Source organism: Vitis riparia, chromosome 1 (genome assembly GCF_004353265.1).
Source record: "Vitis riparia cultivar Riparia Gloire de Montpellier isolate 1030 chromosome 1, EGFV_Vit.rip_1.0, whole genome shotgun sequence".
Classification (NCBI taxonomy): domain Eukaryota; kingdom Viridiplantae; phylum Streptophyta; class Magnoliopsida; order Vitales; family Vitaceae; genus Vitis; species Vitis riparia.
In genome coordinates, this window is record NC_048431.1 from 13,942,624 (window position 1) to 13,955,942 (window position 13,319).

General features: G+C 35.8%; 1 protein-coding gene across 1 annotated transcript in view; it reads left to right on the forward strand.

Moving 5' to 3' along the window:
- Positions 1 to 2,295: 2,295 nt before the first annotated feature.
- Positions 2,296 to 13,319, forward strand: part of LOC117915658 (integrin-linked protein kinase 1) — a 32,720-nt gene continuing 21,696 nt past the window's right edge. The window contains exons 1-2 of the mRNA XM_034831286.1: positions 2,296 to 2,816; positions 6,634 to 6,708. Of these exons, the coding sequence (XP_034687177.1) occupies positions 2,508 to 2,816; positions 6,634 to 6,708 (384 nt within the window). The 5' untranslated portion in view covers positions 2,296 to 2,507. The remainder of the gene's footprint in view (positions 2,817 to 6,633; positions 6,709 to 13,319) is intronic.

Here is a 13,319-nt window from a genome sequence, read left to right on the forward strand (position 1 = left end):
GGGATTAAAACTATTCGAGTGAAAACTGATTATTGGAGTTTATTTGAAAATTGAAGTATTTGGAATTAAATTTAAAAGATTAGAGCTCCGGTAATTAAATTGAAATTTGTTAAAGAAAATGAGAAACGAACTTTAGGAAATTGAACTGCGAGACCATAGACTTCTGAAAGTTGAATTTGTAATAATAATAATAATAAGATTTTGAAAGTTTGAATTAGTATTAATAATAATAATAATAAAAAATTTTGAAAGTTTGAATTAATAATAATAATAATAATAATAATGATAATAATAATAAGATTTCGAAGTTTGAATTAATAACAATAATAATAATAAGATTTTGAAAGTGTGAATTAATAATAATAATAATAATAAGATTTTGAAAGTTGAATTAATAATAATAATAATAATAAGATTTTGAAAGTTGAATTAATAATAATAATAATAATAATAATAAGATTTTGAGAGTTTGAATTAATAATAATAATAATAATAATAATAATAATGAGAAGAAATGAACTTTAGGAAATTAAGTTACGAGGATATAGATTTTTAATAATAATAGTAATAATAATAATAATAATAATAATAATAATAATAATAATAATAATATAATAATAATAATAATAATAATAAGAATAAAATAATATAATAATAATAATAATATCCGTTAATAATAATAATATTTGTTAATAATAATAATAATATCTATTAATAATAATAATAATAATAATATCCATCTCCATTAAGCCCAAGTCCATAGGCCTAAGCCCACTAATAAGCTCCATCTCCATCAAGCCCAAAGCCAATAAGCCTAAACCCATGTCCATTCATTAAAAAGCCCAAGCCCACGCCCATTCATTAAAAGAGCCCATCTCCATCAAGCCCAAATCCATAAGCCTAAGCCCACGTTCATTCATTAACAGAGCCCAAGCCCATGCCCATTCATTAAAAGAGCCCATTCCATCATAAAAAGCCCACGTCCAACATTAAAAAGCTTTGGGCTCCATCTCCACCAAGCCCAAGCTAGCATAATAATAACAATGGGGCTTTGGGCTCCATCTCCATCATAAGCCCAAGTTCATCACTAAAAAGCTTTGGACTCCATATCCACCAAGCTTCTGGCAAATGCAGGCTTTGACACCATCTTCCCACCTTGTCCCGCATGAAAACCCAGGCCAAGAGACCCTCATTTCATATAACTATCAATGCTCATATGAGGGTGGATGAAATCAAATGAGTATCAAATAAAAGGTAGAACATGGTTACAAAAGTATCTCATGAGGAAATCGAAACAGGAGCAAACCAATCCACAATAAAACCATTAGCAAAATAAGGATATGCTCACTCCCAACCAACAAACATCATCCAAGAGTCGGCAAAAACAAAGCAGAAAAACATACCATTAGAAGCTAATGAGGAATCCACAATAAAGATACCTGAAAATGCTTCTCTTCAGCGAAGTGTGATGGGTTCTTGCTCCAGAAATTCTCCAAAAAAAAATTCTCAAACTGCTCCACTGGTTCTTTTCTTCTTGGCAACCCTCCAAAGATGACCACCACGAAGGAATTTAGTCATTTGCTCTAATGATCCGCAATCCTCCCCTCGAAGAACACCCCCCTAAAACTCCAAGTATATCCCTCTGAAAAAAAACTCTCCCTTCTTTCTTTCTTTTCTCCTTTTCTCACTACCAATCCCTTCCCCTTAGCTGTCTTTCCTTTCCCACCTTTCTTTTTCCTACAACCCTCACCCACTCTCTGCTCCTTGTCTAATCTGGTCACCCCCATCAGCTTAATTCCTGGGGTGGTCAGAAGGGTAATCATGATAGAAAAAAATCACCCCAAAAAACTCCTCCTCGGGAGGGGTCTATATATATATATATATATATATATATATGACATATTAATATTTTCAAAATGTAATTTATATAAATTATTCATGAATTTCTCGTTTAGACCAACTTGATCAACAAGCAACCTTCAATCTTATATATAAATAAAATAATTTTAATAGATGTATTATGATTTATTTTATTTTTTTAATTTTTTTAATATTTATATGATTTTATGATGTATTTTTGTTTTATTGAAATATTTTTTGGGGACTTTTGTTGGTTATTACTGATTTTTCATGTGCCTTTGTGAAATATATCTTTTCGATATTTTCTATTTTTTTTAATGATATTTTAATTTTGTTGGGAAGAAGTTCCGGCTAATAATTTTTGGCATTTTTATAATTTTTTTATTTACTGGATTGTGCGGAGGTGAGGACTTAGGACTTGGGAGTAATAATGTTATTGGTATTTGGGGGCTTCCCCATCGTGGGCAGGGGGAGAGCACTGATTCACACACATTGAGGAGAGAGGGAGAATCTCATTCTGTTGACAAAGTAAAACAAGACGAATAACGGATGCAAGGCTCCGCCTCCGTCACACCCAGCTGAATCCATTCGCCTTGCTTCCATTCATATCATTGTTGCTCGCTCCCTCTGTGATCCGATCTCTACTCATGAGTTGCAGAGACGACAATTCCGGTGGCCACTCCTCGACGTCTGCCGCCGGGAAAGACAAGGCCTCTGATAAGCAGAAGGAGAAGGCCCGGGTGAGCAGGACTTCTCTCATACTCTGGCACGCTCACCAAAACGACGCCGCTGCCGTCCGCAAGCTTCTCGAGGAGGATCAGTCTCTTGTTCACGCCAGGGATTATGATAGTAGGACTCCGCTTCATGTTGCTTCTCTCCATGGTTGGATCGATGTAGCCAAGTGTTTGATTGAGTTCGGCGCTGACGTCAACGCCCAAGATCGATGGAAGAACACGGTATTCTTCTTTCTTCTTTCTTCGCTTTACTTATTTTTGTTTGGTTTGTCAAAACAAGCTTTTTATTTTATTAGGCTGGGATGAAAAGGGAAAACCTGAAAGCGGAAAATTAACACATTTCAACCTAATGAAACCAGATCTCTGTCAAATCAAATGATTCTGTTGAGATACAATAGGAATGTTGTAGTCTAATGTAGATATTAAACCATACTCTCATATGCATTCAGTGGTGACTGCGGATTGTGGATCTTTCTGTTCACGTGTTCGGTTTTAAAGACTCCATTGGGCTCTTCTTTGGTGAATAATGAAGTGTAAACGTACTAGCCTTAATAATTTGTTGTGTGTTTTCTTTTTATTGAATCAGTCAGGAGTTCGAGGTTTGTGTGTTTTTATATTGAATTGGCTTGGATTTCGATGTAAAATGTGCAGAACGACTATATGAATTCACTACAACAGGAATAGAAGAAGGATTTTTCGAGTGCCAACCACTTTGTAGTATTGTAGGGGTATCCCTATCTCATTATTACTAAACTTTTGAAGGAACCAAAAGAAAGGAGAGGCAATCAGAGTGGAAAGGAAAGGGAATGTACTGAATCAATATCAGAATTAAGAATTTCATTGAAATTTTCATAAATTTATAAGGAAACGAAATGAGAATGAAATTGATTCTCTTTGAGGTATTATTTGTAGTAGAGATAGAATGAGATGTATAATGTTACCATAGTGCCTTTATCCATTTTATTTGTAGATGTATGATTGCAAAGAAAAAATGAGTTAATGATTGCGTGAAGGAATAAAATTTATTACAATGTTTTTTATTACTTTGTTTGATTAAACGGATTTTGGATAAAAAAAAAATATTCTCCTCTTACTTTTTGATTTGTAATTATTTATAAGTTAAATACATCTAATTTATTTACCCTTTTTATTAATAAAAAATTTTAGTTGTATAACAAAGAACTGTAATATGAATAATGCACTATTATATTGGGGGCATGATAATTGTTGCTAGGTACAAGAGCAAATTATGCAATCTAAGGAATCCAATTCACGGAGTGTGAGGGAGTGAGTTCCCTCAAATTTGAGGAATGGGTTTCCTTTGTGATGGGACACACAAACATTTCATTCCAAAGTTCAAATAGACAAAGGAATAGGAGGAAAGAGAATGACTCCCTTTCTTTGATTCTGGAGGAATCAAGTAAACATGCCCTATATGAAAAGTAGGATCTGGCTAAGATTCGATTGAAGAAATTTTTTTTTTTTGATAGGTAACAACTGATTGAAGAAAGTATTAATCAATCTTATCATTCCATCATATGTGGCATACAAATCCACTTTAGATGGCTTTTTCTGGTGGTACATGATTTCTGGAATTAGCATGGAATCTTTTAATGGATGCGTGCATGCTTGGTTTTGTGATTAGGTGGGAATGCAATTTCTAGGTTTATTTTGCATACCAGTGGGTGAATATTTTTGCTTTAAAGAAAAGAACTGAATTGAATTGCATGTGTTAATAATTTCTGGAACTAAATAGACCTCAACAACATCCAATGAATATCACAAAATATTCATAAATGGCATTATTATTGTTTCCATGAGTTGTGGAGAAATGCTTGCTAGAAAGTCTCCAATATATGAACCATTGTTATTTTGCGATAGATAAATGAGTTCATTTCAAACCAAGAGGTGCACCCAAGTACACACGAGGTATATAAGATAACATCCAAACAAGGGGGAAAAAGGACAAATGAAAAAGACATAAAGGGTGAGTACCAGACTTAAAACCCTCTGGTACAATCTATAAAGTCCAAAAGGGAAACTCTTTTATCAAGGAAAGGATAGACTATTAGAGCAAGCATGAAACAAAGCTTCAGCCCCTTTGAATGCTCTCCAATTACTTCTTCAGGGAAACCAAAGTAAGAGGGCCTTATCCCCAATTTCCTTCTGCCTCATGACTTGTCTGCCAATTTCTTTGCTAATTTGACAATGCCTCTTGCATCATTCTTGGAAGAACTAAAGTGACTGCAAATAATATTAAGATAATTGACCACATGTTTTGGGCCCCAGACAAGGGAACAAAAGATGATTGACCTTCTCTTCCATCCATTTTGCACATGCAACACTAATTTGGAATACTGCATCCCTTCCTACCTTTTTCTTTCTCCTTTCTTTTTTTTTTTTTTTTCTTTTTCTGTTTTGATAGGGACATAAAAGAGAAAATATTGAAAACACCAAAAGAGCTAGCGCACCAGAGCACCCAGGACCTATACAACAGGCCCCAAAAGGCAACGCATAAAAGAGGGAAAACAAAAAACTACTCCCTCCCTCAACAATAACCAAGCAATTTACAAAATCAATTAAAGGCACAGAGCCTTCATCTATGTACACCTTGAGCCACAGGAAGCATCCCTTCCTTACTAGCTGGTCATTTGCTAGGATCCTCTCCCAAACTACTATCAAGACATGGAGCACCACCTTTTATAGAACCAAATCAGTAGTCACCTCATCTATTTTTCAATCATGGAAGTTTCTGAAAAATCTCATATTCCAATGATCCACTACCTAAATCCAATAATGCCACTTTTCTTTGCATTTTTACTTTATTTTTGTTGTTTTATATTATTAAGGGAAATTATATTTGCATTATACTAGATCAAAGTAAGAATGTATAGAAGAATTAAGGATGAGAAATCTTTTAAAAGAAATAAAGGTTACAAGAGCCTATAAAAGGAGTAAAAAAGAAAACAAAATAAAAAAATCCCTTGCAATAAAAGGTCTTTGATTTTCCACTCGTAAGGAAAATACTTTATTTAAACTCAAGGAGGCTTAAGATCACCAACAAAATTAATTAGAGAAGTGACTCCTCTGTTGTCCAGCCAAATTGCTCCCTGATTTGCTTGTCTATGATTCCATAAGAATGTGCAGGTCATACCCCCACCTAGGTCCCCAATTCTCCTCATCTAATGATTATATCTCTAAGATCCTATAAGACAGTTAGCCAGGTAAGAGAAAACCATTGCTAAATCACCCTCCATCAGTCAATTGGTCGTGCCCATTCCCTTGCAACATTGAGGTCCTCAATTAATGCAAATGCTTCTGGCCTTTTTTTTTTGTTTTTTTATCAGAGCTTCTGCCTTAATATCTGGTATAGAAGTGGCTCTCTTGAGAGCCATCTGTAACTTCACTTAGAAAACTACTATCACCCCCTTGTAATTCCTTTCCGAAGTTCCAACCCAAATAAGCTTCTTACTTGCCTAGAACACCAATCTTCCTCCTGCACCTCCCCTTCATCACTCTTCTTCAAGATATCCATGTGTGCTATAACCTGCTATAGCCATTTTCCTAACTGTGGCTCATTAAACTCCACCAATTTCTTTTTATCCATTCCTTGCCTGCTTCTATCTTACAAAACCACCTCTCGGTTTACCAGATGCGTAGTTCTGCATTTCCTTTTCAAGAATTTGGATCAAGTATCTTTAATCTATAAGCAGGGGATCATGGCCCAGAAGTGGCAAGATGACGATTGCCCCCCTTCCACTCAGTCTTTCTTTGCTGTGTGAACAAGATCTTTGTATGTATGGGCTTATTTTTCATAGATTGATTAGATGCCTTTGTATATATAGATATACGTTGATGGATCTATATGTATATAGATCTTCATATTGATTGGATGCCTCTTTATAGATCTTCATGTGTGTTTGTGTGTATATATATATATATGTATTCAACATTATCATTTCACTTTTGGCAATCGGTAGCATGCTCATTCTTTACTTCATTTGTTTTTATTATCTGAACTAGGATTTTCTTTTGACAGCCTCTTGCTGATGCAGAAGGAGCTAAAAAACACAGCATGATAGAGCTGCTAAAATCATATGGCGGCTTGTCTTATGTAAGTTCAGTGCTTCCTGTTAATCTGCTTTTTATTATTTGTTTTTCCAGTTATTCCCCCGCTCTTCTCTTGATTCCATCACAACATCAGTGTATTCTTCCTCATTATTTTGAGATACTTAGAAATGCTGGTGGCTTTTCTGTGAAATGCAATCCTGAAGCATATCTCCAGATAGTTTATGATCTTCTCATACTTAAGTATGTCTGAAGTTGCGGCTTTTGTGGGCATCATATGTATATACCATGTATGTTGATGCACCTTTGCTTAGGTAGTTCTGATATATTTCTCTTTTTGCCTATCAAGAAAAGAAAAAAAGTAGGTTTAAAGTTGATGTGAATATCAATTTTGAAGGCATGCTAGATGCTATTTCCTAGTTTAGAATTAGAGGAACTTAAAGTTGCTTTACTTTCTTTCTACTTAATGTGGAGGTCTCATGTGCCTTTACATTGTTCTGATAAAGGTCCATTGTCACTAGCAATGTGGAGTGGAAGAAGATAAAATGGGAGTTTATAAATAGTGTTCCTCCTATAAGATGGAACCTCTCTTTTGTTTAAGATCTGCTTCTGTTTTGTTTAAATAATGGTTGCAATTCCTTTCACCTATAACATGGGAATAATGCAGTGTTTCTTGTAATTTGCTGATGAAGCTACATGTATGTCATGCTCTTGTTTGTTTGTCTGGTCAATTGAATGGGATGATAGTTTCTGTTTCACAAGGGAACTATTCTGAATCCAAGCCTTCTTTACATTGCCACTCACATTCAGTAATTGATTACTGAAGAGAAATGGTGAGTATGAGCATTTGTTTGTATTCAGGAGTGGGGCTAGAAATTTGTAATCTGGTATTTCATTTCATAAATTCATGATGATTGGATATGTAGATTTCAAAATCTGGAGTTTTCATGTGACCCCTGCCCTTAAGGCCTGACGTAAGTGGCAATGGGTTGTAGTGGGGGATGTTGGAGATTTCAGGTTAGTTTCCCAAAATAAATAGAAAGAATGTTACTCATAAAAATTACAAAAAAAAAATCCATAAACTCCATGAGATTTCTACCAATAGGCTGATCGTTCACTGCCACCATGGCCAATACATGATAATGGAGTACTTCTGATAGAATATGATTGAATGTACCTGGATTTATAAAGGGAGAACGAGGATAAGATGGTTTGGACAACATCTAGAAGTGGTGTTTTCTCAGTCAAGTTGCTCTACTCTACTCTGGGGCCTGGTGGTTCTACTCTGTTCCCTTATGTTGGTATTTGGAGAGCGTGTGTGCCTCCAAAGGTAGCTTTTTTCGCTTGGGAAGCATCCTGGGGCAAAATCTTATCTTTAGACCAACTCCAGAGGAGGGGTTATTCTTTGGCAAATAGGTGTTTTCTTTGTCTTGCTGAAGCAGAAACGGTGGATCATCTTTTACTCCATTGTGTTATGACGAGGGCATTGTGGAATCTTCTTTTTTCTCTCTTTGGTGTGGAGTGGGTTCTCTCTGGTACAATTAAGGAAACTCTCCTTGGGTGGCATGGAGCGTTTGTGGGGAAAATCCGTAAAAAGGCGTGGCAAATGGCCCCCTTATGTATATTTTGGTCAGTTTGGAAGGAAAGAAATTTGTTGGCTTTTGGGAATGATGTGTTGTCAATCCAAAGGTTGAAACATTCTTTTGTATGTAATCTGTGGTCATGGGTGAGGGTGTTTATAGTTTTGAGCCCGCGGTCTCTTCTTAGCTTTTTTGAGTGGCTAGGCTTTAGTTATAGGTAGGGGTTTCGGCCCGCTACCTTGGTTTAGAGTCGAGGGGCTGCTTTTGTATACTCTTTGTATACCTAGAGGACACTAGTTTGGTGTCTCCTCTTTCATTTTAATATACTTCTCTTTACTTATAAAAAAAAATGTACTTGGATTTATCTTGGAAGTTCTCATAAGAACTTTTGAGAAAGATGATGTTTAGAAGATTCCTAGAGACTAAATGTGTTTTACCATTGGGCTAATTGCTGCCACCATAGGTTACACACGATAAAGGGGTAATTTTGGTGGGATAGTGATGTAGAACAACCCTAGGATGGTTGCCTACAATCAAATAGGTGGGCTAGGGTTTATATCTTTTAGGGTTTAAGGAGAGGAACAAGGAATGGAGTTTAAAGTTTATGACAACATAATAAAATAAAATAAAATATAGAGAGAAGATAAGGAGAAGAAGGATAAAACCTTAGAGTCGTATTAAGGCCTTTTAGGAGTCTTACCTACAAGAAAATCAATGGAGTCTCACCATTGAAAATTGTGAATTATACAAGAAAATGTAATATCATTAATCATCAATCAAAACTTTGGTTTATATAATTAGCATTATTCATAGTCTTCTCTAAGAAATCCAAATTCCACTAAAATTCTAATTACCTATTATGACTCTAATTCTAATTCTCCTATAACCTAATTTAACTCCAATAAATACTAATCCTAATTTAATTTCAACTAATACTAATGTCTATCCTCATTAGATAGTGTTGAACCTCCCCGGATTTGGTGAAACCGACAATTCCATATTCAGGGATATTTTTGTAAATTTATATATTATGATTGTTTGATCTCAAAATCAGTTGTCTTAAGCTCAATGGACATTTGGAATGTGTGAGATGAAAGGTTTTTGTTGCCTTCTAAATTTTTGAAAACATTACATTGTTTTTTCTCATAAAACACAAACACACACACACACTACACTTTCTCATATTATGACATTGATAATGTGTAACTCTTGCCTGCTTTAACACAAGTTTCACAACTCATTTAGAGTTCTAAAATCTATATGAACTCTATATTGGTCTCAAAATGCAAATGTAGGATAGCAACGTAATAAGCCAACTTGTTAATGTGGCCCCTGCTGGGATGCTGTGAGTGGGTCCTAATTCAATGATGAACACATCAGTAGGATTTAGTACATTTTTTCTTTGCATATAACAAAGGCTTATGTAAGTTCCTTATCTGGTTTTAATTTTCTGAATTAAAGTTTTAGTAGACTTTTGGAATTTTAGTTCTTTATTTTTGTTAACATCCCTTCTTTATAATCTTGAAAGGATTCAGTAACTATGCTTATAAACAAGAGTTATTAAGATGAATGAATTAAACTTTTTGATAGGCAAAGATAAGATATCTCTCTCTCTCTTTCTCTCTCTCTCTCTCAAAGGAGCTATACAACAAGGTACACAAGTTGTATACAAAAGGAAAAACAAAAGGTATAACCCAATAGAGGGAATATACGAAAAGGTGCTCCCTTCCTCACCTAGAACCCACCTAATTTACAAAATTGATTGAAGGAATTGTTCTTTTTGTATCCTAACCCAATATGCCAAACTTCTATTGATTGCTTCACATTTTGGAAGGCTCTTTGATTTCTTTCTTTCCATGATGTCCAAAAATGCACAACTGTACCTTCTTTCGCTTTCTTCCCTCAATCAAAATCATGCCAACTTAAGAGAGTCTCCCTAACTTAAAAAGGAAGGACCCAAAAGACTCTAAATAGAGAAAATAGCAAATGCTCCCTAACTTTACGACAATGAAGAAAGATGTGGTCAATAGATTCCTCCACACTTTCACAAAGATAACATTTGTTTGTCAAAGTCCATTCTCTCTTATGAAGCTAATCTAAAGTAAGAACCTTCCCTTAACACGCTTCCCAAGCGAAAAAACTAACTTTAGGTGGAATTCACGAATTCCAAATAATGCCATTTGGGAAAGAGTTTGAGTGCACTAACTCAAACAAAGAATAAAGAGATTTCACTTAAAATACACCATTCCTTGAGCCCTTCCACACCACCTTGTCTTTCTCTCTCCTCTTCACAAGTTTCCCTTACAACTTGAAGAAAAAAGACACCACAACCTCTAACTCTCAATCATTTAGATTTCTAGCAAAACACAAATTCCAGAGTCCCACATCCCCTTGAACTTCCCAAACATCTGCTACCTAGGCCTTCTTATCCAAGGCAATGACATATAAAGAGGGCAAGACGAGCATAAGGGTTCCTGTTTCACCATCTATCCTTCCAAAACTTCACTCTCTTCTCATTCCCTAACTCTAAAGAAGTATTATTGATGAAAAGGTCCCAACCAAAGTGGCTTTCTTCGCATGGCAGGCTACTTGGGAAAAAATTCTTACATTGGATAGGCTGCAAAGGCGTGGGTGGCAGCTTCCAAATTGTTGTTTTTTGTGTGGGTGTGAAGAGGAAAATGTAAATCACATTCTTTTACACTGTACAGTGGTTAGGACCCTTTGGGATATCGTCTTTGCCCTATTTGGGGTTCAATGGGTGTTTCCAGAGAAGGTTAGAGAGGCGTTGTTCTGTTGGCGGGGCTCTTTTGTGGGCAAAAAGAGGAAGAAGATTTGGAAGACCATTCCGTTATGTATATTTTGGACGGTTTGGAAAGAAAGAAATAGGCTAGCCTTCAGAGGGGGTTTATTGGCCATTCAGACTCTCAAGAGGTCTTTTGTAAGTAGTCTGTGGAGTTGGGCTAAGTTGTATAGGGGAGAGGAGTCCTCTTCGCTTATAGGCTTCTTGGAGTGGGTTGCGACCCCTTAAGGGCTGGTGCGGTGTTTTGTTTTTTTTTGGGTTTTTGGCCTTGTGGATGCTTTGTATACTTCCTGTATGCGGTGCGGCCTTTTGGCCTTCTTTAATATATTTTCTGCTGTTGCTTATCAAAAAAAAAAAAAAATTATTGATGAAAAGGTCCTATTCTTTCCTAATAGTCTTCTAAAGACTTAACCTTATACCCATCTCTCCTTATGTAATACCCCCAACCCCCTTCCTCCTCACCAAACTTCTCCTTAATAACTTGCTTCCAAAGTGCCTCTCTTTCTAAGACGTACCTTTTGCTCCACTGATCTAGAAGAGTCTTGCTAAGAGTAGAAAGACACTTAATATCGAGCCCTTCCCTTGTCTTTTCTTTGCTAATGATTAACCAATTTACTAAATGGAACTTTTTCTCCAAAACACCTGCTCCTTAGAGGAAGTCCCTTTGAGTCTTCTCAAGCCTTAATTTGACTTTTTCAAGAAGGCTAAACAAAGACATTTTTTATTTATTTATTTATTTATTTTTGATAGGTAAAGAAAAGAGACGCCAAAAGAGCGACTCAAGGTATACGATACCTATACACCCACCGCCAAAACGGCCAAAAGGAACAATAAAAGAAGTGCCCAGTCAAGTAAAAAAACAACCTTAACTAGAGCCCAACCAATCAAAAAAACTAACTAAAGTTAGAGGGCGATCAACTATAAATAGAAGGCTAAACAAAGACATAAAGTAGATAGGCAAATTGGACAAAGGTACTGTGTATCAAAGTAAGTCTCATCCCTTTAAAATATACTGCCGTTCCCACATTGAAAGCTTAGAAGGAAACCTTTCCTCGCCCTACCCCATTTTGTTTCTACCTTGGATGGGGCTCCTAAAGGAAGAAAATAGATTGAAGGTTTCCCACCCTACATCTTAGCTCAACCGCCAAATCATCTACATTGCATTCCCACCTATGGAGATTAGTTTGCTTTTCTCAAGGTTGATTTTAAGATCTAAGATAGCTTCAAACCACATAAGAAGCCAACTAAAATAGACCATTTAAGAATGAGATGCCTCATAGAAGATAACGGTATCATCAACAAACAACAAATGGGAAACCTTTTCACCATCACCCTTCTTCTTTTGCTCTGAAAACTGACAAAAAACACCCTCTCTGGTCCTCTCCAAAAGACAATTGAGCGCCTCATTGCTAACACAAACAAATAAGGAGAAAAAGGGCCCTCTTGTCCTAGTCCTTTGGAACTTGGGAGAAGTTAATAGGGGTACAATTAACTAGAATAGATAATTTCACTATAAAAATCCACTATTTAATCCAACTCATCCATTTCTGGCCAAACCCCATCTTTTCAAGAGCATCTAACGAGAAGCCTTAGTTAACATGGCATAAGTCTTCTCAACATCAAGCTTATAAATAACTCCATTAGAATTGCCCCCTCAACCTAGAATCAACAGACTCGTTAGCAATAAGAACCACATAAGATATGTCTACCTCTACAAGAGCATTTTGAAACTTGGAAACTATACTTCCTACCAAACTAATTGGTCTAAAATCTTTCAATTTCTAAGTGTCACCTTTCTTATGAATAAGCATAAATAAAGTGGCATTCAAACTTTAACAAATCTTTTTTGTTCATAGAACTCCATGAAGAAGCCTAACCCTTCCTTTTCCACAAAATCCCCTTAAAATTGCTAAAAGACCAAAGAAAACCCATTTGGGCAAAGAGCTTTATCCCTATTCAAAACTAACAAAGCATAAAATACCTCCTCCTCGGAGAAAGACACCTCTAAACCATCGAACTCCTAATTATCTAAGGCTTTGAACAACATCCCATTCACATTAGGTCTTTAATCTATTGAATTAGACAACAGATTATGATAGGCTTGAGCAGCCCTTTCCTTTAGTTCATTCTCCTCATATAGCCAAGCACCATTAATATTGATCTTGCCTATAAAGTTTCTTTTTTTTTATGCATGTTAGCCATCTTATGGAAGTTTTTAGAGTTTCTGTCTCCCTCCTTCAACCAAAATTCCCTTGATTTTGGGGAACTTCTTCTGAA